The 25,883-nt window shown below is 41.3% G+C and overlaps 1 protein-coding gene across 1 annotated transcript in view; it reads right to left on the bottom strand.

The window, feature by feature from the left end:
* Positions 1–1,048: 1,048 nt before the first annotated feature.
* The window catches only part of LOC138605202 (protein kinase C-binding protein NELL1-like), a 317,647-nt gene continuing 292,812 nt past the window's right edge, over positions 1,049–25,883 (bottom strand). The window contains exons 17-20 of the mRNA XM_069677358.1: positions 12,649–12,842; positions 7,699–7,875; positions 7,108–7,332; positions 1,049–5,626 (exon numbers count right to left, since the gene is read on the bottom strand). Coding sequence (XP_069533459.1) covers positions 5,576–5,626; positions 7,108–7,332; positions 7,699–7,875; positions 12,649–12,842 — 647 coding nt within the window. The 3' untranslated portion in view covers positions 1,049–5,575. The remainder of the gene's footprint in view (positions 5,627–7,107; positions 7,333–7,698; positions 7,876–12,648; positions 12,843–25,883) is intronic.

The following is a 25,883-nucleotide window of genomic DNA, read 5'->3' as shown; positions in this document are numbered from 1 at the left end:
TTTTTTGGTGCCTTAACCTGACCAAGAACTGTTGATATCGAGACAGAACATCAAACATGTTTATGATTGTTGCACGTCCAAAAATCATCCATCCATCCATCCATGCATCCATCCATCCATCCATCCATCCATTTTCTTCTGCTTATCTGGGGTCGGGTTGCGGTTGCAGCAAGTTAACCCAGATGTCTCACTCACCAGCAACATCTTCCAGCTCCTCCTGGGGGATCCTCAGGTGTTCCCAGGCCAGATGGGATATATAATCCCTCCAGCGAGCTCTGGGTGTACCCCGGCGTCTCTTCCCAGTTGGACATGCACGGAAAACCTCTAAAGGGAGGCGCCCAGGAGGCACCCTAATCAAATGCCAGAACCACCTCAACCGGCCCGTTTGATGTGTAGAAGTAGCGGCTCTACTCCGAGCTCCAAACTCATTTTAGCCACTTATATCAACGACCTCATTCCTTCCGTCAATACCCAAAAATCACAAATAAATGTGAAACTTTTGTCTGCAAGCTTTATTTTGAAAATCTAACATTTATTACTGCCCACTTTACTGCTTTCTTTTGAAAGGACAACCCGATGTGCTACATTTTTTAGAGCTAACCTGACTGCAGATTCCTGCACGTGCACAGTGGTTGTTAGATTGGTACATACAGCTTCATATTTTGCAGGGCCACAGACCGGGTTGTGGTTAGCGCTGATGCTTCACAGCGAGAAGGTTTGTGGTTCGAATCCCAGTTCGGAGGATAGGGACCTTTGTGCGTGGAGTTTGCATGTTCTCCCAGTGCATGCGTGGGTTCCCTCCGGGTACTCTGGCTTCCTCCCACAGTCCAAAGACATGCTCCTTAGATTCATTGGTGACCCCAAAACTGCCCGTAGGTGTGAATGTGAGCGTGAAAGGTTGTCTGTATCATGTGTCCGCCCTGGGATTGACTGACGACCAGTCCAGGGTGTATCCCAATGACAGCTGGACGGGCCACAGACCAAGCTGCAGTATCTGACATATTAGAACACACAACGTCACACTTTGCAGTCAAATACTCTCAGCAAATAAAGTAAACAACTAAAATATTTATTAACTGAAGAATTATTTTACAGCAAACTCTTATCACGACACAGTCTTCAAGTCAAATGACACTTAACCCTTTGAGTACAATTAGGTCGGCCACTCTGATCTGGAGAAGTAACAATGAACAGGCCGGGCAGGGTTCCTCCGCCGCGGCCCTCTATCAAAAAACATGAACAAGCACATCAGGATCTAGAAGGTCCAAAACTGCTTCTTTTAAAAAGTCAGACATTAAAGGAGAAACACAATGGCTTGCTGTTTTAGTAGGAACTGAATCAAGAACAACATTGTCATTTTCAACATTTTTTTTTTTGTTTTTTTTTTACATGTGTACATAGTTCCAGTTTGTCTGGTTCTCATGTGGACATTTTCCAGTTTATAAAGTTGTGTTACAAAAGAAAAAAAACGTGTGATACGTCCGTCCAAGCTTCAAATCTTTGCAAAGACTTCAGGATCCGACGCTGTTCTTCGCTCGTTCTGACGCCCAGGATCCTCTTGTGTTGACTCTCAGCTTTAAGTGAGGGACGCGGATCGGAGATCTGTTTATACACACAGGCTAGTTAAATGTTTATGTTGTCCTTAAACAGTGGAAAGACATTAAACTATGACAGATACTAAAAGGGTTAAGGCAAGAATAGAAAAATAAAGAAATAGTAAAAACAATAGAAATGTCGCTTCTCTGTCATACTGGACTTGCAACGCTCAGATTCTAAGAAGCCGTAGTGAGAATTATTCACATTATCTTACTCTCTTTACAGAACCCTTCACTTTACACAGTATTTACAGCCAAACAGAACCAACGAAAAGAAAAGTAGTCCACTAAAATTAACACGTTATTCATGAACACAATGAGAATTAAAAAACTGTATAGTTGTTTCATATTGTCAGTATGTAAAAACATTTACACGCAGACTTGCAAATAGTGTTTTACAGCAGTCATTATATCTCATATCAAATCAACAGAGCAATCTGAAAACCTTGTTTCCAGTCATCTTTTGTACAAATGTTTGCTTTCGATCGCTGTGTTAAACTTCGAACGGGTACAGATACAATTTACATCACTTGTTTTTCTTTTGTGTGAACTTTGTGCACAGTCGACAACTTCAGCTTTAACGAGAGGCGTTGTGATAATGGGGGAGAGGACACGGAGAAATGCTCAGGCGAGACACAAGCAGATGTGGTGGAAAAACAGAGACGACACAAGGACGAGGGAGGTCAGAGCGGTGGGACGCACCTCGCTGCACGCCGCCGTCCCCCTCCGGAGGTTAAACAACTCAGATTTACCTTTCCCAAAAAGTTTCTTAAATGACCACCAAACTAGCTGCTCTGCTCACGAAAGGGTAGAAAAATATCTTTCCCTGCCGTTTCTGCAAGAGACCAGAAACAAGAATTGGTTTGACATTAAATTGAGCGAGGTCGGCAGGAGGGAGGTGGTGGAGACATTTACTTTAGCCAGTTCTTTAAAAAAAAACTGTTTCATAATGGCGAGTCGGACTAAAATACTTCAATTTCCTTGAAGCAATTGAAACATTTTGTGCCAAGCTGTCGGCATTTGAATGCCTGGGCGCACATGTGCCAAAACTAGTCCCAGATGAGGTGTACTGATGAAGAGATTTGTCTGTCTGCAGGGATCCTCTATTGGAGGGGATGATGGTTATATTGAATGAAAACATGTGAGAAGTGCTCTACACACCTTTTCACTGACTCCCTCATTTCATGCCTGACATATTGACAGTTGTTCTCCTATCAGAGACGTGTCTCCAATTTAGTCTAAAAGTGCATCTTGTGTTTGGCTGTGATTGAAATATGTTGTTCTGAGAGGGAAGGCTCAAGAAAACACAAACTACATGTTTTGTTGGGCACTAAGACTTGTATGGGACTAAGCTTTCCAGTTTCAGTCCTGACATTGATTTAAGGGCTCCAGCTAATCTCTTCACATAAAAAGGAACATTAGAAAGTCAGAATAAAAAAAAGAAAATGATGGAGTAGACCTTGGCCATGGGCGTCACCTTTGAAAAGATATTCTTCTGAAATTATTTTACTTTCCTAAAACTATCCATTAGGTTGTTTTGAAAGAGTTGTATAACAAAAGTTTAGACAGAACGACTTTATCCAACCAGCAGGTGCACTTGAGAGGTCAGATTTCAGCTGTTATCAGATAGTATTTTCATGGTTGAAGCATAATTCACGGCTGCAACAGTGTTAGAAAGAACCTCCTGTTTCCCTGTGGGGGAGAAAAAAATCACATTGATCGACAAAGGGATAACAAAGACACTTGAGGGAAGCGTTAGCGCTCTTTAGACGAGCATGAGGACAATGGAGAGAGGTGTGGAGGAGAGGACAGGGAGGAGACCAGAGCTGTGAATGTAAGAACTGCAGCCGGAAAAGAACCAGACCCTCCTGCCTTAATAAGCCCGGCCATCTGTAAACAGATTTGACACTCGGTGACCTCCTGGCATACTCAGACTCAGGCCTGCACGACACGGCTCTAATTATCCCTTCCTATCTTTTCTTCTGTGTCTCTGCCACTCTGGGGTTCAGAGCTGAGGAGGTCTGGGAGACGCCAGAGGAGTCCGACCCACCACATCCTCCACCGATGTAATGAAAAGCTTCGACTGGTGCGGGAATCTGTTGTGCACTATGACAATGTTTGCTCATGCTTTGATATAATGACTGTTGCTATATGTAGTTCCCTGCCACTCAGTCACATCAGGGAGGAGACACTGAGGTTGAGGGAACTTGTGGAGGACAGAAATATTAATGTCAACATTTAAAGAAACCTGAAGACTGAAGGCCCGGTTAATGATAGAAATGAACTTCTATGCAGTTATTGCCATCTGACCGCATCCAGCTGCCACCCACCAGAAAAGGTCTGCCATTTTACAGTGCATTTGTTTCCTTGTTAAGATTCTGGCTTTCTGAAACCATCTGAATAACCAGCTTCCTCATGTGAACATCCTCAGTAAGCTCAAAAACAGGATAACGGCACACGCTGTCAGACAACTGAGCTCAAAGAGATATCCTTCATGCTATCACATCTCCAAACACCTGGCCAGTCACTGCCTGCTAGTCGCAGAGACTTAAGTCTGTAAGTAAAAAAAAAAGTCAGATCAGAGGTCGTGTCAGAGGCATCTTCCTCAAAACTCCAATGTTGGAGCAGCAAGGACGAGAGATCCTTTGCAAAGCACTCATGATGAGACTGCACCTTCTTTAGAAACCAAAACCAGTGGTGCGTTCAGGCGCTGTTGATCAATAATCAAAGCTACAGCAAAGCTTGTTGTATTGCAAATGACTTCATCATGAAACAAAATGCATTTCAGGCTGTGGCCCTGTCCTTTGTAAAGGCCACAGGTCAAATGCGCCTCAGTCAGAGAACCTCATGATGTTGCCATCAAACAAAAAGTTAGAATTTTAGTAGCTTAAACGAGTATGATGATATTTTGTTAGACTGTGATGGATCACTTCAAATCATGAATGACAAACAGTATAGCAGCTCAAAAGCTCCATTAGAGAGCTGACTGATGCACAGTTAGATACTGAGGGCTGAGGAACGAAATCAACTGCTGTTTCCCCAAACTCAGTCCCCGAAGTCGGACATCTTTTGGGTATAGATCTATAGATGTATAGAATGTTTGTAAATGAATGTAATTTGTGATTTATATAACACCTGACAAAAGATCCTGTGTTTTTTTTTGCATGTCAAGCCAAAGAACTATAAACATGCAGAGATGCAAAAAATTAAGTAGAAGTAAAGATTTAGGTGTACAACAATTTCTTAGTTCTTTCCCACAAGAACTTTTTCTATCAGTCAGGAAGGAATGTAGTGCACGGCTCTTAAGAAACAGAAGATATAAATGATTAAACATCCGATTGTCAACACGAATGATGACTTGTCTTTGATCAAAGACAAAGAGGAAGATCTCACAGGTGAGGGAAGGTTCATGTCACAAAAGAAAGTCGAAAATGTTGGTTGAAATTACATGAAAAAATAACTCCCGTGAGAGAAGTTGGTTTTGAGTTGGAAAATGAATCATCAGCTTCGAAGGAACATTTTTCTTTTTGTTCCTACTTGTTATTTTTACATCAAACTAACTCCTGTTTCCTGACGCTGCAGCTGCACGGAGCAGCGTATAAATTTAGGGTGCATGTTTAATGACGGCTTCGTATGTGAATCTTTTTCTTAAAGACGACTCATCACTTGTCTCTGGTTTCAGGTTGGAGATGTAACGCCAAACAGCTTTCCTCAAGACATGTAATGAAATGGAAACAAGACAAAGACACAACACAGTGACCGGGTGGACGATGGCCTCAGTCTCCACCTGAGCCACACACACACTCATTCGTCCCCTCTTTAAAAGCACAGCCTCAACACCTCAGTCTGTCCAGTGTGTATTTTTCTGTGCACACGCTGGCATGCACATGTGTGTGCGTGAGTCTTTTTAGTAATCCAAAGAGAGAGTCGTCAGATGGGTTGAGGGGGCGTGGCAGTCCCGCAGTGAAAGGAGGGGAGCTTTAGTTGTTCTGAAGGCAGTCGAGATCCACCGAGCAGCAGACGTTCCCGTTCTGCACAGCAAAGCAAGAGGAGAGAGGAAAGAAGAGAGAGGTTTTATTAAACATACTGTATACACTTACACTGTAATACTGTACAAATTCAGAGCCGATTCAGAGCCTGTCCAAATATAGACTTGCAATGTCAACATCACATACATAAAACCATTGTACACAATTCACAACAGAGCACAATGCTTCCTACTACAAGTGGCATCTAGTCATTGAGTTTCAGGATTATCTGCTGTTGTTTTGAGACATCCATCACATCATGCATCAGCTGATACATTGACGGGGAAGAGAATTTAGGATGTCTGTCACCAAGTAGTGATGCATTCGACCAGGTCCCAGTCATTTTGGAGAATCAACAAACCTGAATGTCGCACCTTTCACTGGAACTAGGCTCTCTTAAAAATAGTCCTTTTGAAAAGGTTTCCAGTGGCCAATATCTCAAACTGCATGGATTGATACACCAAAGATACTTTCATGTTCGTCATTGACTGAAGTGAGCCTTTAAGGTAGATGAATACCCAGACTAACACTTAACTTGGGCTGACCTGAGAGCGAGGGTCGCTGCTGGTCAGAGGCAAACAGGTACTTCATAAACAGTGATGCAGCACATACTGCAGGCTTATACTGAGAGTGACCAACCGTAACAGTTTTGCTTGCAGCTGTACCAATTAAGTGGGTCTAAACTCAAACAGTAGCTTAAATATAACCACTTGCTCTGACCATAGAGTGTAAGAGTGCCCCAGCGCAAGAGTGACTGTTTGCCTTCATCTGAGCATCGAGTTTGTTTCTTTTTCTTTGGATTTTCACTTATTTTTGAAGTTGTATCTGTAGTCATCCATCTTTTCTTTGTTTGTTCAGCCATAGTAGATTACTGTTTACTCGCAACACTTGCAGAGACTGGAAAAGCTTAGCTCTGCCCACCCTCTCTGGCAGACCAACCACTGCTGGGTGATGGAAAACGCGTCACTAACTGGACGCCGCTTGAGATTTTTTCTGTGAAAGTCACCACAAACACCCAGTCTGTAATACTGCAACTGCAAAGGCTTTCATCAGTGGGCCATAGGCTCAATCACCATTGTGTTACCTCATTTGGTGATAGATTTAAATGAAAATCTTCGAGATTATTACTTTAATAAAAACTAAACTCACTATAACACAGTTTCACCTCCAGGAACATTCCTTGGAGGTAGCCTTCAATGCCAACTATTACCTGTAACGTGAAGGCATGGATGGATCTTGAAAATTTGGTAAGAACATGAAGTTTCTGTAACTGCATGAGCTTTATAAATCAATAAAGATAAATGAACAATGGGTTAGTTGAGGACATGGACGAACTGTAGAGGTAAAAGCTGCATTGCACTCCAAAACAGGCGACTTGTGCATGTGTTCTGACAGTTCATATTTTAAATGAGTCCCATCAGTGCTCAAGCAAACCTGCAGATGCTGCAAATTAAACCTTCACTGTTGTTGTTGCTTTGGCCTACCTTGCACTTGCAGGTGGTGCAGGGCGAGTTGGGCATATGCCATGTGTCGCCACTGAGGCGGACGACACCTGCGGGGTCCTGGCACGTCTGTAGAATGTCATATGACAGGTTGTCGGCCAAGCAGGGGTCTGTGACGCAACGCGGGCAACACTCGCCGTCCGCCACCGCCGTGTACTCGCACATCAACACGGGGCAAACCAGAGGCCAGCAGTCCACCTCCCCCTCCTGCAGAGACACGGAGAGAAGAAAAAACAAGAGCAAGGTGAGTCAAATGTTACCGTGTGTTGCTGTTTTTGTTGTGTTCAAATCAGCTGATCTGGTGGCTGCAGTTACAGCTCACATGCTGGTTTGTTGCCACATGTCTAATTAGAGAGGTGGTAATTATCTGAGCCCTCCGAACACACCAACACAAACACACACAGACAAGCAGCAGATCAGGGCACAAAGAACAGCTCTGAGATTCATGTTGAAGTGTTTTCTTCATGTTTCAGCACACTCAGGGATCCACTATGAAGATCAGCTTTCATTTCTGTTTGGAAAACACATGCTGCATGCATGTGTGTGTGTGTGTGTGTGTTTATGTGTACGGACCATGCAGCGGCACTGCTGGCAGCCATACAGCCAGGACGCTCCGCTGCGGTACAGTGTGCGTCCGCTCTGGTCCAGACACTGGCTGCTGGGCCTGTTGTCACAGCCGGGACAGCAGAACAGATCCTCGTCTGGGTCTCCGCAGTCACAGGGTCTCCTCCTGCAGTACGTCTGCGCATCCTGCATAAAAGGAGGACACACGGGTTTAGAGGGCCAACAGACTAAGAGCAGGACGGTGGCCCTTTGTAGAAAAGGAAAAAGTAACATTGTCTTATTTGGGAAATAGAAAGGTGGTTCAAAATGTTCAAATTCAACTTCACATGACAGTTTATATCCTGGACTGTATCCAGAGTTTCTTTGTCAACTAAAGCTACAGTAAGCAACATTTTTTCATAAGAATTTGGTTAAAATAACACATTTTGATGCCTGAACAACATTAAACTGAAATGATGTTGATGTCTGATCTGTGACAGCGACTCTCTACAAACTAGTGTCATCCGGCTTCTACCTGACTTGTGTCAGCGGCGGGAACGCAGAGGTTGGTGACGACAACGGCGTATACTGCTGAAGAAGCAAAAAGAAGGAAGAGCTCGGAGGAGAAAAAAGCTACAAAGAGAGCCCTCAATAAAAAGAGGGATCAGACGAGTGGGAGTGTGAGGGGCTGAAGAGCGATGCAGAGGTCGCCCTGCTCCTTCTTGACAGCTAACGGTAGCACTAAGCTACTGAGTAATCATAACTATAATGATAACTTTAGTAGCATTTGAACATTTTGCCAGCAATAAAGTTTACTTTTTGGAATAAACAGCATCTCTCCTCTCTCTCTCTCTCTCTCTCCTTGTCTCAGTGCTGCAGAGAGACGCACAGCACAACGGTTGCGCGGCACACACCAGTTGCAAAAGGTTTTTTACATTTCAATGTTCATGTTGCTTACTGACACTTTAATAGGTACCTCGCCTTGAATTAAACAGCTGCTAAAACTAAACCCTGCTTGCAGTGAAGAGTTTAAGGGTTCCCTGATGGTCTGAATGTTGCTTTAGAGTCTTCTTCATCTCTGAAAAGAGTAAAAACCTTGAAACAGAAAACACTGAATGCATCAGATTTGTTTTGCAAAGAAAGTGTTGCAACTGCAGAGATCTCAGAAAAACACAAAAGGTAAACAAGACAAACTGAATGTTAACACCCCTATCAGACACATCTAAGACTTGGGGATAACATAAGGTAAGTGGCTGACCCATCTCTTTGATGCCTTCAGGGAGAGCTACAATTTTATACGCTGGGTCATTCAGGGATATTATTCAAGGCCGACATACCTACGGAGGATTTTAATGTGTCTGCAGTAACCTCAAATCTCCATTTTCTAACAGCAATTTATTAGAGCCACGGACAAAGCGAGAAAGTGTTAGAAGTTTTGTGTCTGTGCTGGAATGCAAAGTCAAATTCAGAGGAATCTGCTGGATGGACGAGCCTCCCCTGCCGCCGTGTCCCTGGCTCACCGTCTCCACTCGGAGAAAAACTTTATGGTCCATTTTACTCACCACAGCCAGCACGGTCTGGCCCGGGGACGGCAGGGTAATGATGATGTAAAAATGTTACATAAAATGGCTGTTAGAAAATGTATGGGGGGCATAAAATCATTCCGAATACCATTAAAGGGGCAATACAGAGCCAATGTTTTATCGATGCATATTGTCCTGCTACAGTAACCGCCGAGTCCCAGGGTAGCGATAGCGATGGCGTTGGTCTTTACGGTTACGGCCCTGGACTTGCTATGAAATTACTGCCAATTGTACCGTGCTGGCAGGACGCATGAAGGCAGACTGTTCCTTTTAGTGGCAGGAATAAGATCAGGCGTGCATTCTAATGCTGCGCCGCTGTGCTAACGAAAAACAACATCATTATAGTGCTTTTTATGTCAACAACTTTATGATGGATTTGATGTATGCAGATGACATTCTCTTTAATTCATAAGTAGTTTTCAACACAGTCCTATGATGAGGAACTCCTCCCATGGGTATTTCTATGACGGTAAATTAATTTGGTCTTTGTTTAGTCGCCTCTGTGGACCTCTAACACCATGAGTCTGTACTTTCTCATCCTGATTACCTTCAATTTCTCTCCCCTTCAACATAAACAACAGTTACTTTCTGTCTCCATCACAGTCACCAGGGCAGTGAAACCCCAGATCACTGCTTGTTTGCATTCAGCGAGCGTCCCACGTCTGACTCAAAACCCAGCAGGGCAGCGGATCCTGTAGGCATGCTAAACACCCCCGAAGTGAGCCGAGAAGCTCACTTGTGTCTCTTTTTCTCTGCCAGATATCTTTACTTGGACTGTCTTGTCTCTCAATTGTAGAATTTCCATGTTATGCCCACAACTATTAGTAATTAACATAAAATAAATATTTTACACTGCATTTAATTTGTTATCAGCCAGTAACAAGCTATTATTTCTTCACTTCTCCATAGTCAGTGAGACATTAAGAGGAATGTGTCAGATTTCCTTCTGCTAATCGGGACAGACGACACAAAATAAAGATAAGATAGCGCTCTGCATACAGTGATGAACAAAAAACCATCAACAAAGTATCCGTTGGGGTGCTGTTTAGCTCAGTTGGTAGAGCAGGCGCCCCATGAACAGAGGCTACAGTCCTCGTCGCACTGATCGCAGGTTCGACTCCCGGTCTGCCGATCATTTGGTGCATGTCATCCCCCACTCTCTACTCCCAACATTTCCTGTCTATCTTCAGCTGTCCTATGAATAAAGCCAAAGGCCAAAAAAAGAATCTTTAAAAAAACAAAAAAAAACAAAACAAAGTATCCGTTCAAAGACCCCCTCCAGTGAAAATCAAGTGTTTAACCTTGTAAACATCTCCATGTGGTGTTCTTCATGAGCTACAAGACATATCAGGGACAACATCAGCAGTCATCTCCATGGCTGGGCCTGTCTGCTTTTAAACTGCAGTGTACCAAGGACAGGCTGAACAACACGTTTTCAGATTTCAGGTTCATGTTTGAGACGTCACAAACCTAAGCAGCCAATCGCGTTAATGGACGGGCTGACGCTATGCATATCATGATGTGTAACCTATGGCAACCACTTCATCGTCATCGTCATCGTTGCAAACTCATTACTGACAACTAACGTTACTACTACAAATTACTACATTTCAAGCTAGCTAAGTTTCAACAAGTGGCCACTATACGATGGCAGAAACACGTTTTGTTTTCGGCTGTAATTTTACCAAAGGAGAAACGTAGCACATAGTGGGCGGGGCCTATGCAGATTCAGAAGGAGGAGTTGCCTTGTGAGGATTTTTACAAGGTGATTAAACGTATTTTGCAGACAAAACATATCAAACAATTTATTGTTTCAAGCAGAGCATTTTGTATGTCTGAAAACATGACTGGAGCTGGTCTTTAACACATCATAGATGACAAACCTTATCCTTGTTTAACATAAAATATACCAGCAGACTAATTCTTAACTATGCAGGAAATGTGTCTGCTCGCAGACTGCTTGAAGATGCTCTGCTTCTGAAACACCTCTGAAGCAATGCAGCTAAAGATGTTACATTCAGCTCATGTGACGTATGTGACACACGAACTTGTTGCAGAGGAATAATCTTGCAGAGGAAGGATGTAAATAATGAATCATGCCAGAGAAATGGAAGTAACATGATGAACTAACAGTATCATAGAAAGTAAGTATCATAGAATCTGTCTTAGTGTTTGCCAGTGTCGTTGATATGAAGCATCCTGGTGGTAAATTTGGAAATGTTTGAACCGATGAGGCAGCACTGAAACCGCCAAGCCGCAATCTCTCTGTTGTCATTTTACTCCAAATAACCCTCTGTGTCGTCTCCGTATCAATCTCACTCACTGAGCCTCACCTTCCCAAAGACAAATCAGATCAATATCTCACTCTACTGCCACCACACTGCACAACCTCCCGAGCACAGAAATGAGTTGTTAAGCTGACACTGATGTTTGTCAGAATGAAATACAGGCTTACAGCAAACAGGTCCCTGAGGAGCACTGAGGTGTTCTGACCTTGACGTGACCCTGTGAGAGGCTTAATCTGGTTGTTTCACAGGTGTACTTAATTTCTTTTTATAGGTTTTCATCCCTCTCTCGTGTTTTGGTTCAATTTTTATCTGAATCATTTTTTAGTTTTTTAACAATTTGGGTCATATTTCTGTTGTTTTGGGAACATCTTTTATCATTTATTATGAGGGCCAAGAAACAGGGGCAGTCAGACGATGCTACGTTTAATCAAACTTATTAGCAAGAGAACATAAAGGCTTCGCTGCTCCAGTGAGATCACATGCATTAAACAGGTAGTATAGAGTTAATTTATGAATGCATGCCATGTATTGTCGCTCGTCCTTGGTTTTGTCTCTCCTTTCTGTCTTTCCTCTTTCACCTTCCTCGATGCTCTTTGGATGAATGGAAAGAGATATCAAAATCTCTCTATTGACTATCAGATGCTGCCTTGTAGATTTATAAAGTGGCAGTTACAATTTGTATTTGCTCCATATTATCTTTCCTATAACTATACATTTACAATTTAGTTAAAGGAAGTCATGAAACCGAAAGGAGCCAGTTGAGGTGGTTCGGGCATCTGGTTAGGATGCCTCCTGGGCGCCTCCCTTTGGAGGTTTTCCGGGCACGTCCAACTGGGAGGAGACCCCGGGGCGGACCCAGAGCTCACTGGAAGGATTATATATCCTGTCTGGCATGGGAACGCCTCGGAATCCCCAAGGAGGAACTGGAAAATGTTGCTGGGGAAAGGGATGCTTGGGTTACCTTGCTGAGTAGGCTGCCACCGCGACCCGGCCCCGGATAAGCGGAAGATAATGGATGGATGGATGGATGGAAGGAAGTTATGAAACCCCCAACATCCACCTCATTGTGTGTACCAGTATAATTAAGTGTTTGTAAGTGTTTCCTGTACCTTGCAGGAGCAGATAGCACAGCGGTCAAAGCTGGGTTTCCAGTCTTCCCCGTTGCGTCTGATTCCCTCTTCCTGTGGACAGTCGCCGCTGCAGCCCGGACCGGACGTGCACACACAGTCGTATCCTCCCGGGAGGTTCACGCACACACTGTCGTTCCAGCAGGTGTGTGTCTGCAAACTGCACTCATCGATGTCTGGAAGACAAAAAATGACTGATCGTGAATAAATGCTTACATTTGATTTGTTGTTTAGCTGCAGGAAAACGTTTACTATTATCTATGAACATTTGAAAGTTATGACATTTCATTTTCTGTTTTGTGAACAATCCCATCCATCCATTATCTATACCGCTTATCCTGTTCAGGGTCACGGGGGGGCTGGAGCCTATCCCAGCTGTCAATGGGTGAAAGGCGGGGTACACCCTACACTGGTCGCCAGTCAATCACAGGGCAGACACATAGAGGCAGACAACCTTTCGCACTCACACCCCCACCTATGGGCAATTTAGAGTCACTAACTAACCTTACAAGCATGTCTTTGGACTGTGGGAGGAAGCTGAAGACCCCGGAGGGAACCCACGCATGCACTGGGAGAACATGAAAACTCTGCACAGAGAGGCCAACTTTGCCCAAACCGGGGTAATTAAAAACCAGGTTATTCCACCAAATATTGATCTCTGAACTCTCTCTGACTTAAAACATTAGTATTCTGGAGCCGAGTGCAGCAGCTGGACGTACGCCTGGTCGTAACCTTACGTCAGACTTAGAGCTGAAAGTTACAACTGACTTAAAACTACGCCCAGTGCACCAGCATGACTTAAGCCCTGTTTATGTTGCACCCATGTGTATCTTCTACGCCTCGGATGGAGCAGGCATAAGTTTAGAAAGTCAGACTTAAATCCATGGTAAAACAAACGGTAAAAGTACGTCAAAAAACCTAAAAGGAAAACACAGTGGCAGCGCGTCTTGTTGTTTCACAGGATAAATAAAAGGGCATTAAAACCAGAGAGTCATCCGTGATTGGACAGTAAGTTGATCAAAAGGTTTTCTTTTTGTTTCTGCAGGTGCAGATTGAGCTCAGATTTTGTGCTAGTAGGGCCTTTCAGAGCAGACAGAGGGAGACATGATAAATGTACATCCGACAACGGCACGGTTTCCTCATTTCACTATCTGTAAAATGTGTTTTTCTGTACTCGTTTTGTTATCCGTATCTTCTGTCGATCATTTGATGAGAAAAGTTAACGAGTGGAGACGTGTGTTGCTTGGTAACAGTCGCCGCTTTTTCCGAGTGTTCACGTGGACGTGCATCGTAAGATCTGGCGCAGCTACAGCCGGTGTCAGTTTGGCTTGGTGCACTCGGTGTAAATTCCAATTAATAAGTCGGTCGTAGCTAAGTCCGACGTAAGAGATAAGACCTATTTTTTTACACCCAGCTGGTGCACTCGGCTCCTGTTGTTTAAACATGAACATGAACTTGTTTTCTTGCTTTATTCGAGCTCTGAAAAACATTTTTTTGCATCTTTTGGGTTTCTTAACCAGTCGTCATTTTCAATGAAAATATTTAATGAGAATATTTTATCTGGAAGTAGAAGAAATGTTGTTTACATATAAAACTAAAGTTAAATTTACACAAACACAAACCTATAAATAGTTGAACCAGAGAAAAACACAAATGTTATCCTCCAAAATATTTTTTGACTTTTGATGCTACACAGCGTGACAAAGGGCTGGTTTTAAAGCTCATTAGCTTCTCTTAAAATGCGCTCTTTAGTATTCGAGGTATTTTCTGGTTTTAATCATAATTGTGCTTATTTTAGACGTTTCAATAGCATAAAATGAGCTTGTCAATGTCAAACAATACGTAGGCCCTGTATCCTAGAAATAGTAATATAATATACACTCACTGACATTCTTCATCCAGAGCTGTAGTGTTAGACAAACATCATGTACAGTAGGAGATGAACTCTTTCACAGCTCGGCACAGTACAAGCTAACTCTCTCGTCGATGTGTTGCACATTTACTTTTAATTACATTTTCTCACATTACCATGCAGCCTAGCGGGTGTTAGGTGCAACATTTGTATTAATTTGTGTTGTGCACAAATTAGTATTCAGGCCTCAAGTCACTTTAATCAATCCTTCCAATGAAAAGCGTTCAGTTATTGCAGCAGCAGAAGCAGAAATATCAATCTGCTGTGGTCAGTTAGAGAGGAGAGTCAGGCTGTTAGCAGCAGCCTTTTAGCTGCAAAGTAGACTCACAGTGGAACAGTCTTTTTACAGTGCAAAATAACCTCAGTGTATGCCATCTCTCATATACTTTGGTTTTGTTTAAATAATCTTTTTGCATTATAAGTTGATGGAATAAATGAGGTCATATTTATCAGCTCCCAAAGAGTATACTTTCCACACACACTGACTTCAAAGCTTCAGTCACATCAATCACAGCTTATAAAGGTATTTTCTCCTCATGGATTCACTCGAATCATCAAAGAAAGCAGACATCTGCTCAGTCAGCTTCTTTCTCACTCCTCCTTTCTCCACAACAAAAGTGGCGACATGAACAGAGAGGACAGACAGCATTTTCATCTACTTCTCTTTATCAGCGGGTGCACAGGAAACGGGGAGCCAGAAGTCTGTCCCAACCTTTTATCAAGCCATGACATTTAGCTCTCTTTATGCTCGCTAAATGTGAGCTGTTCACAGAGAAAAAGACCAAAGTCCCTTCGACAGTGGCGTCGCTCTCCCCTGCTAGCACCTGCTGCCTACAGACATCGATCACACCCACACGACACTGACAGCAGACCGCTTGTGATGCATGAACAAAGCACTAAAGTAGAAACGGTAAAACTAAATATTAACTAAAGTGGAACTCATATTTCTTTGTGTGATAAACTCTAACCATGCTTTCACACTGTGAGCGGCGCAGTCAATACGTCTCTTTACTTTGTACACAGTTTGGTGAGAGGGGAAACTGAAAGGACTGTCACAAGTTTGAAAAGCTTCCATGTTTCCCTGCTGATACAGAACAGAGCGTCCATTCACTTAAGTTATGGACGAGGGGGAAACGGTTAGTTCAGACATGTGGGTGTACAAGTTTTTAGACATAAAATAACTCAGAAGAAGTTACAGAAAAGAGCCGGGACCGGAGTGTTATTTCAATTTATTTAAATAAACATGGGTGTCACCACTATATTGCAAATTATAATAATAATAATAATAATAACAATATTATTTGTCCGTTGATTCATAATTGATTGAAAAATGAGCTGTATTTCATTGATTTAATTAAATAGGTAACTTTAAGTACAGGAAAATATTCCGTAGTTATTGGCTTTGGTTAAAGGCCCTTATGCTAGCTTAACTTTAGTAGATATGAGATGTACACCATTAACATTAGTGACATGCTAACATTCTAAATAAATGTTTAACTAAATGCAGCTATTGTAAGTGAACTTAGTTCATTTACATCATTTCAGTTTTACTGTCTAAAATATGTTTAAATTAATGAATGTACATGCTGACCTTTTCACTGTCACAATTTTAAGCCATATGTAGAGTCATCTTAAAGTTGTGAGGACTTAGAAGAAATTGAAGAACTTTGCTTTCAAGAATCTTTCAAGAAAAAGAAAGTTAGGAAAAAACATAAAACTTTATTCAGGAATATACATTTTTCTTAACTTGTTTCTTAATACTAAACTTAGGAAGAAAATTGTACTTGAGAAGATTTTGTGTCCTAGGAATGCTTTGTGAATCCGGTCCCTGGTTATTGATCACACTAATCAACTGTTTATAAATTACCATGCTATGAAATTAAAGGATACAGATACATGAAAATGACTCCCAGTGTGTTCCTCCTTTCTGAACCGTCTCTGACGTAGACACATGCACGTCCTCTAATGGAAGCTGTAGTTTTCTGTGTTGTCTTTGTATCTTATTAATCATACTTGTGTCAGTTATTTACAGCAAGTGCTGAAGTGGATGCAAATTTGTCTTACATAATGAGTAAGAAATTCCAGGTATTAATTCAAAATGTTTTGTTGTTGAATTTGGGATAAAAACTCTTCACAATAATTGCTAAATTCACCCAGAATCGACCCAGAATGTAATGTAATTTATTTCTACGTAACTAGTACTTACATATGGTGGCGTAAGGGCCACTGAGAAGAGGAATATTCTGAGAAAAAACTTGAAAGTTCTGAGATTAAAGTCGTAAATTTGCCAGAAAATAAACTCGGATATCTCCAAAATTAAAGTGGTAAATTTGCCAGATAATAACGAGCAAACTTCTGATGAGATCAGGAAGTCATAACTTTGCGAGAAACAAAAACTAGGAAAATGATGTTTATAGGAACCTTTTTGAGTCGCGACCCTTAGCGACTTAGCTGATAAAGATTGAGTGACCCTGTGCTGCAAAAACATGTCCGCACTCATGACGACTACTAAACGTATACAAACCTTCCATTAAAAAAAATATACAAAACTCCTTTAAAGCGCCTTGAGGAGTTTTTTGCTGGTTATAAAACAGACTGAAATTAATTCTGATGACTCGATATGACCTACAAAAGCAAACCAGACCATCAGCAAGATTAATTATTTCTATGTAGATATTTTTAATATCTGAAACAGCTGGCAGGGGGCAGGTGTCAGACGAAGCGATTAACTCCACGCTGCATTTGTTTACATTTTCCAGGGCAGAAATTTAAAGTGAGTGATACAAATAACTGTTAAAGAAAGCAGGATTTTTTTGTTAAAAAACACCACTTGTACAAGACAAAATCAGCAAAGAGATAAGAGGTACGGCTTTGTCCACAGGGGGCGCCAAAATCAAACCAAAAGTTCCTCACAGGAGCTTTAAATAAATTTGGCTTTAGTTCTAAATTGTAATCATGATCCGACAGCACAACTCATTCTGAAGGAGACAACGCGACTTCTTACAAACCGAATAATGAAAAAATGTAAAAACTTTGTTCTCACAAATTCTTTTTGTTTTTTTCAAATTTTGTCCGGCAACTTAAATTTTGGAATTTTTGAGTTTTTTCTTAGAATATTACTCCTCCAAAGCAGAAAAACTACACAGCTTGCACCATAAGATGGTTACATACAAATGTTAAGACCCTTGGGCCCAAGTTGCTCATATTAAACCCCATGCTGGTGGACCTGCTCTGGGCGGACATGAGGCTGTAGCAACAGAAACCCCATGTTTACCCTGTGACAGAGCTGAATACACACTCTAATTGGTTACACTATCACATTTGCTGGATTCAGAAGGGGAGGAAAACAGCTCAGCCGAGAATTTATTGTGTCTGCGACAGACTATTTGCATACACTAAATGAAATCCCCGTCAGCCAGTTAGACATACTGTACCTCTGCCGGTGAAGGATTAATGCTCTTCATGCTACATTCACCACATTCAGCCACAAGCTGCTGCCTGCAGATGAAGCGTACTCTTACATGTCGGCTGTGAAAGTCTTACATCCAAACACAAAGCCCCTGCAGAGAAACCAGCAGAGCAAAGCCAACCGTACGAAAAAGTTTCCCTCACACCTACATGTGCTGATACACATGAAAGCACTGACTCTGCAGTATGCTGTATTAACATGAAAACACACGGCAGAGACACATACACACACGCGCGCACACAACAAATAAATCCCTCTGAAATCCCTGTGACAGATGTTGGTAATTAGAAGGCATCAGAAAGCTCAGTATTTCAGTATTTAAATTACATTTCTTTGGTGAGTCTCCAGGCGGCCCATATGGAAAGGTCATGTACATCAGAGAGAGAGAGGAATGATGCACGCACACTGTTGTGCAGGGAGACAGTGGGAGTTTATGGTGTATTATCCTCATCTTCATGCACAATCTGTTTATTAAAACCACCTGCCTCCCCCTAAAGCATTAGGCATGATAAACAGGTTTGGGATGCAGCACATGCAGCTCACAGTCGGAGCCATAAAGCACAGGGATCACTGCGTGCAGCTGCTCTGGTTGTCCCTGCAACAGAATGCACTGCAACACAATGAAACATAATGTAATGAAATGTACCGTAACACGGCATATAACACAACTGCCACAACACAACCTATATATCCGTCTGAAATGTGATGCATTGTAACACAAGGTATTGTAAGAATCTTATGTGAGTCATATTGTAAAGAAAAAAGCACTCTACTTTAATACATCATTGTGGATGTATTTAAGCTTTGACACAGCCGCCCTGTGGCATCTCATAAAGACGCACAAGGTGGCTTCTGTTTCATCTGCTACCCTTTAGCATCTGTTTAAGTTTTAGGAAAGAACCATGAACCATCCACCAAGAACCATTCAAATTTAAAGTTGGACTTCTTGTTTCACACGTGGCTTGAACCCCCAGTCTCCGAGGTGAAAGTCCTCAGTCTTTTTCTCTGTCACCAGACTTCCCACATACTGGACGGCCAGTATTTTACCTTTTAATATTACCGCTGATTGGCGGTAAGTTTATTATCAAGTGTAGACTGATGGTGGAGTTTTGTTGACAAGGAGTAACCTTAACTTTACAGTAGAGTAACCTGGCTTCCGTTTCAGAAAGCGGGTCGAGTGAAAATATGTTATGTTAGGGATAAAGCTGATGCACATTAAAACAGCCACTGAATGATATTTACTTGGGATTTGGGATTGAAGTAAGGTTCAGCCATGAGCCTGTTCTGCCTGAGCCTTAACTTTGAATGATGTTCTGATATTTTACTTTTAACTGCTTCCTTGTACGTTTTTCTCCCGCTGGATTGCTCCTAAATGTGACCTGTTCAAACTCGCGTATTCACTTGAGCAGCAGTTTCTTCCCACGCCGCTTCTCTCTCTTTTGCAGCTGCAGCCGTGTTACTTTATTTTTCTAAAAACACACTAGTATTTTCTGAACGTCAGCATGAGGATTTCGAGCTTCACTGGTGTGACATAGGAGGACCTCTTTTTGTGTACCGTTGCCATGGTGAATCGTGGTATCGGGGCTCCATTTATGCTGGCTTTTTATCGTCAGCGTGCACGCACTTAACTCCGGCTGAACCTACTCAGAGTTGATTGAACTAACTCAGATCAGCTGTTCTGAAGCCAAAAAGCCAGCGACTTTGAGCTCAGGGTAAATCAAACCACAGGCCGGGGTTAGACTGAGGGTTTGCTGAACCTCCTCTCTGAAACGGACCCCTGGACTCAACATAGGTTACTGTGAGGTAAGACTTTTTGGATTATTACACATGTAATGGTGATTTGGAATAAGGTTTCTTATATCAAAACCTGAAGTTCTGTTTTCTCCTCATTCTGATGTAGCCTGCAGACTTTTAAACACTTGATTTAGAGCACATTTAATTCAGTTTCTGGAGCTTAGTCTAATTTGTGCCTTGTTTCCGTTGACTGCAGTGCTTATCTGTGTATATTTTCCTTGTTGAGGGGATAAAAACAGACTGTATACATGTGTGAAGTGTCTGTATGAAGCGACACTTTAGAAATAGCCCTCTCATACCCAAAAACGGAAGAGTGCACTTCACAGATAAAAGACTCTTATAGATGAATGTGTCACCCAGCAGGAGATGCCGTGAGAGGAGAACAGCCAGATGCTCCATGTGCCAAACATGAATTAGCACCGACATAACAACAAAGCACTCTGTTCATTTGAAAAGCACAACACATCCTCTAGCTGGAAAGCCCTTTTTTTTCCACAGGGCTCACATCCACCAACAATGAATTATTCCTGCAACTGCTGTTGGCGGGCAAAACACTGGATATCAACACCGTTTAGTTTCATCAGCACAGTAAGTTTTTTCAGACAATAATATGTGACAGAAATTCTTTCAGCATATTTATATAAGAACAAACACCTAACTTCTTTCTTTATCCTCTCTGTCTGCTCTAATTCTGGTCCCTGCAGGGCTATCTTTTATTTCCTGCACGGCCGTCACAAAGTCTTTGCCAACAAGCAGCTGTAGTTTAACTTTGAGCAGACTCGCTTATTACAAAATGCTATTTCTGTTTTGTTGAGTCATGAGAGGCTGTTGGAGGGATATTGTGCAGTTGGAAAATCCTGTTAAATTGTCATTTGTACTTATTTCCCCTGCTGGCTTCTAACCTATTACCGCACAGAGAGGGGAGAAAAAGTGGCACATATACTGTCACAGCAACATGCACTTGTCTGTTTAAGGCGTGACACAGCACCACCACATGTACTCCTTTGGACACACACAACTTGTGTTTTTCTTCAGTAAAGTCTAGAAAAGTTATTTATTCCACCTCTAAATGTCATGAAAAAAGTGCTTTTAATAATCATGTGTATATTTGTTGAAGGGTCTGATCCCAGAGCACTTTTAACGATCAATTAATAACGTTTCACTTTGAGTCATTTGCTGCAGATGTACGTTATGTGTTGTTTTCTTAATGTGAATATAAAATCTTTTAAATCATTCTGATAGCTGACATTTTTGTTTGTCAAAATATGACACAACCTAAGTGACAATCAGTTCACTCACTGTGCCTTTATCCTAAGACAGGAGAGCGGACAGTGTTGGAAACAGGGAAAGAGAGAACGGGGGATGACACGTGGCACGAGTCGAACGGGGGCCGCCATCCACCTGTTTCAAGTGCAACGTGATTATGCAAATAAAAGACTTCATTGGAAATGGTTGAAGTATTTAAAACATTTTTAGGCTTTACTTAGGTTGAAAAGTTGGTATATTAATAACAGAAAAATATGACAAAGTGTATTAGAAACAGGCCTGGTATGCAGGAAGCATTTGACTTAATTATATCATGTAGCTGTGCCCTCTTCTTCTGAAATGGTTTAATTGCTCCAAACTAGAATTTGAGCACCATCAACTTTTTATACTGATGAAGGTGCTCCTAATATTTTCAACACACTAGTAAATACATATGCACGTTTAATTACATTTCCTTTTGCCAATTTTATAAATATTTGGTTACAAGATAAGATAAGACAGAACTTTATTAATCCTAAAGGAAATTATAGTGCCAGGTTGTTCCAAAAAGTATAGTATAAAGTTAGGAAAATACAAAAAACAACTCAAATATAAGTGAAAATATAAAGTGTATGGGTTATTGCAAAAGAGACAGTGCCTAAAAGAATGACAATTACAATAAGTAATCTACAAAAATAAGATGAAAGTAACGGAGAGAATCAAACTGACAGTATTATTGACAGATAGTAAAAACCTGTATTGCACAAGATTATGTATTAAAAAAATGGATTAATTATACATATTAACTAAGAAAAGGTTTTGTTGCTCCTCATACTAAAAGTTTCATGCCTTTTTTGATACTACTGTACATTACCAATAAGTGTCACAAAAGGTGGATGTTTTCAAATCCTACATATAAGATAAGATAATCCTTTATTGATCCCCAGGGGGGAAATCCGGGTGTTACAGCAGAACCAAGACAAAGTAGCAAGTCAGTGAATACAGTATAAAAAAAATAAGAATAGATAGATAAATAAAAAATACAAGGTGTATACAAGTGTTATACAACTAGGAGTAAGTGACAAGATAAGTAAAGTGACAAGTTAAAGTGACAGTTGTTGGATAAAGTGACATGGTATGCAGGATGAGGTAATACAGTATGGTATGAGCTCTAAGGTTTATGATATAGTACAATATAAGGTGCAGTATAAAGTGAGTAAGTAGAATAACAGGAAAGACTGCAATTATAGTATAATATAGTATAGTGTAATATAGTATACCGTATGACTCCGCCAGTAACACCACAACTAAAACGCTGCAGTAGTGCAAAACAAGTTAACAAGAAATAGTGAAACAATATTAAATACAAATAAAAAGAGTCAAAATAAGAAATAGTGGCTCGGAGCTGCAACAGGCTGCTGACCTCTCAGCACCCGGAAGTAGAAATATATGGGCTTCATATGAACATAAAGGAACAACTTTACTTTATAATGACTTTTTGTTAAAAGTTTGTTCTAAAAATGTTGCTGCTCTTTCCTCAGTGGAGGAGGGAATCTTTGTAACCCACTCCTGCAGCATGAGCCACCTCCCTCTATTGATTAGCATTTGATGCCTCCCCATTAATTTGCTATATATTCTCCTCTCTGGTGGAGCTTAGGATCTATAATGCGACACAGCAGATGTGAGAAACTATGAGTGTTAGGAACATTCTGAACAAAGGAGAGAAGCGGACGATGCTTAAGAAGGATTTCGCACAGAAGTTTACATCACAGTGACTCTGTAGACCACTGGAATCAATCAAACTGACTGCAGATGCCAGCATCCACATGGGAGCAAACTATAATCCTTACAGAGCCAAATGTATTAGTTTTTGATACCCAGAAGAAAACGTCTTGATAGAGTAATCCTTTAATATAACTAATAAGGGAATTATGCACTTAAACTGTACAATCTATGATGCTCAAAACATATCCATTCATGCTGCACCCACCTCCTCTCAACCTGTCTTTGTTCCCTGAGTGGCTTTTGGCAACCCTTTGAGACGCCTACATTTAGGTGTTAAAAATTCAAATTAACATTTTTCTATTCCGGTCTTTTTTTTCTGCTCTACATGACGGAATAATTGGTGCTTGTGTTTCCTCTTTCATATTAATGGTTCGTTGAAGATCTACACAAAAACGTTGTGTGGCATGGACCTCAAAACCAATCACACTGTAGTGGATTATGTTGATGTAACACTACGTGTGTGTTCGGTCAGTTACCTGTCAAAACGAGAGAACTGTACACATTCAATCCGGTTGTAAAAGTATTATAGCTATTATGATAACAAGGTACCAAGTAGTAGATTTACCAACTGACACCTCCTACGCTTAAAGTTTGGTCTCTTAGATGTAGCTTTGTGAGCTGTCACAGTGAAGTTCAACTCTTAAGTCACGCATGGAAACGGTTTATTCATAGAAAAAGGTTAATTATGTATTGCAGTTGTGGTTGCATATGAGCGTCTGTGAATTAAATCTGTGTCTTACAGTAAGAGAAAAAAATCACAAGACAAAACATACGTGACAAGATAATGTGAGCTGGTGACTTTTAACACCATTCAGAACATCTCTGAAGACAATCTGTGTGTAAATGTGACACAAGTGTGACATGTACAGTTCGTAACATCTACCTGCCACTTTCTTAAGAAGTTTAGTTCAATTACTTCCTGAGAAAAATGTGTTGAAGTCACACGTCAGCCTCCAGAGTGAAAGGATCTAACCAAACTCCTGTTATTACTTTGTGACTTAAAGGTTAAGTGAAAACAAAAGTGTGCGCTCAGCCAAATGATCCTGTTAGCTGCATCTGTTACACGTTGTCACAGGTGCTCAGGGGGAAATAAAAAGCAGGGATTGGATTTGTTGAGAGATATTTTAAAAGTTCCTGCTGCCACACAGACAGAATGTCATGTACAAACGCTGTGCCACTGAGAGCGCTCATGCTCAGGTCATAACAGTGTCAGGAATCAGTAAGCAGCTGTGCCTCTGTTTATTGCTACGGACAAGATAATTAGTGGGAATGCTAACTCATCATAACAGCTTTATTTATTACATTCTTCTTCTTAAAAAGGTTGCAAAGCGCTTCACAAAAAATGAACAATAAATTATGATGTTGCCCTTGTTTAACATCAGCATGTTTGTGTTAGCATGTAGCTTAAAGCTCTCTGTACATTAGCAAGGCTAACAGGCTCGGGTAATGAGGCTGGTGAGTCAGCGCTCAGTTTAAATTAGTGTTAGCTATAGTTGAAACAGAAACAGTGTTATGGAATAATCCCCATCTGTTGTTTAAAAGTATTACAGCAGGTCAGTGAGTTAGTTTGTGCTGACCAACTGTATGGCTGTGTTCGAAATGCAGGACTATATACTACATACTATATACTACATGTCTTATACTACATGCTATATACTACATGTTGTACATGGTGGTAGTATGAAGTATGGAGGAGCTTTTGAAATTCATTTTGCAGTATGCTATGCCAGGCGGAAATAAAGACACACAGCATATGTAGACCAATTTGCCTAAACTCGTGTCCGCCCAGCATTGCTGGTCACATGTTGATGTGGATTGAGGAGTCTTATCAATCCAAACAGCTCAACACAAGTTGGTTTTACTTAGCGGTATTACATTGTTTTCTTAAAATGGATGTTTATGACATAATGAGGGAGAAAAGCTGTTAAAAAGAGACGCCGCCAGCCTGGTGGGTGACACTAGGTATTCCAGCATGCTTCGAGCAGCGAATCAGCCGCTTGAAATACACAATGAATGGGGGCCAATTTTCAGCTGTGTCAGTCTGCGTTCACTGGGTACGCACCGTAAGGACTGAATTGTGTTCTGGGTTTAGATGCCTTTGTTGGGTAAATTTGGTTTATCAATGGCGCTAGCAAAGTAACACAGTACATAGAATAGGCACAGTATATGTTATATGTAAATTTATTAAAAAACAGTTACAGCCGACAAATACACATAAATGTATATATTCTATTGGTAGAATACAATGATGTAGAAATGATCTATAAGTCTGTCCCTGTGTTTCTATAGCAAAACAAGTCACAAAACTGTTAACCCTAACCCTTATATTAAAACCATCCATCCATTATCTATACCGCTTATCCTGTTCAGGGTCATGGGGGGCTGGAGCCGATCTCAGCTGTCATTGGGCGAGAGGCGGGGTTACACCCTGGACTGATATCCAGAGAGAACCACGCATGTACCAAACCGAGATTCCAACCAGGAACCTTCTAGCTGTGAGGCAACAGCACTATCCACTCTACCACTATGCAGCCCTCTTATATAAAATATCAGTTTAAAAAAAAAATCACTGCATATTATCGTGAAACATTCATCAGAGCAAATTAAGTGACATCAAATTCTATTTTCAGAAGACAATTCATTAAACGGGAAATCAGCATCGAAAACGGATACACCAGTCGAGACAAGGAGTGGAACGTATTCAAGATGAACAACGTGCTGAAATCAGATCAAACAGGCTTATCAGACCAGAAAAAAAAGCTCCACTTGGCAGTTTAAGAAGTTCATGAAGTTGATTTCAGCTCTTCACAGCCTCCTAAATCTTTAATCTGACAGAGCAGCAGAACAAATATCTTACTGTTGGAGTCAGAGTCGCAGCATCTGTCCCAGAATAAACTCCAATGGAATTATATTGATTTCTTTCTGCTCGTTTTGGCTTTATAACGGGTGCTTGATTGTGAGCTAATGTATTATATATCATCAGATTGATGCCATGATGTAGGAGCGATAAAC

Source organism: Semicossyphus pulcher, unplaced genomic scaffold (assembly GCF_022749685.1).
Source record: "Semicossyphus pulcher isolate SPU_LCO1_2020_fin unplaced genomic scaffold, fSemPul1.0.p SCAF_1, whole genome shotgun sequence".
NCBI lineage: Eukaryota > Metazoa > Chordata > Actinopteri > Labriformes > Labridae > Semicossyphus > Semicossyphus pulcher.
The sequence above is the reverse complement of the archived record's forward strand: the minus strand, read 5'-3'. Positions and strand labels throughout refer to the sequence as shown.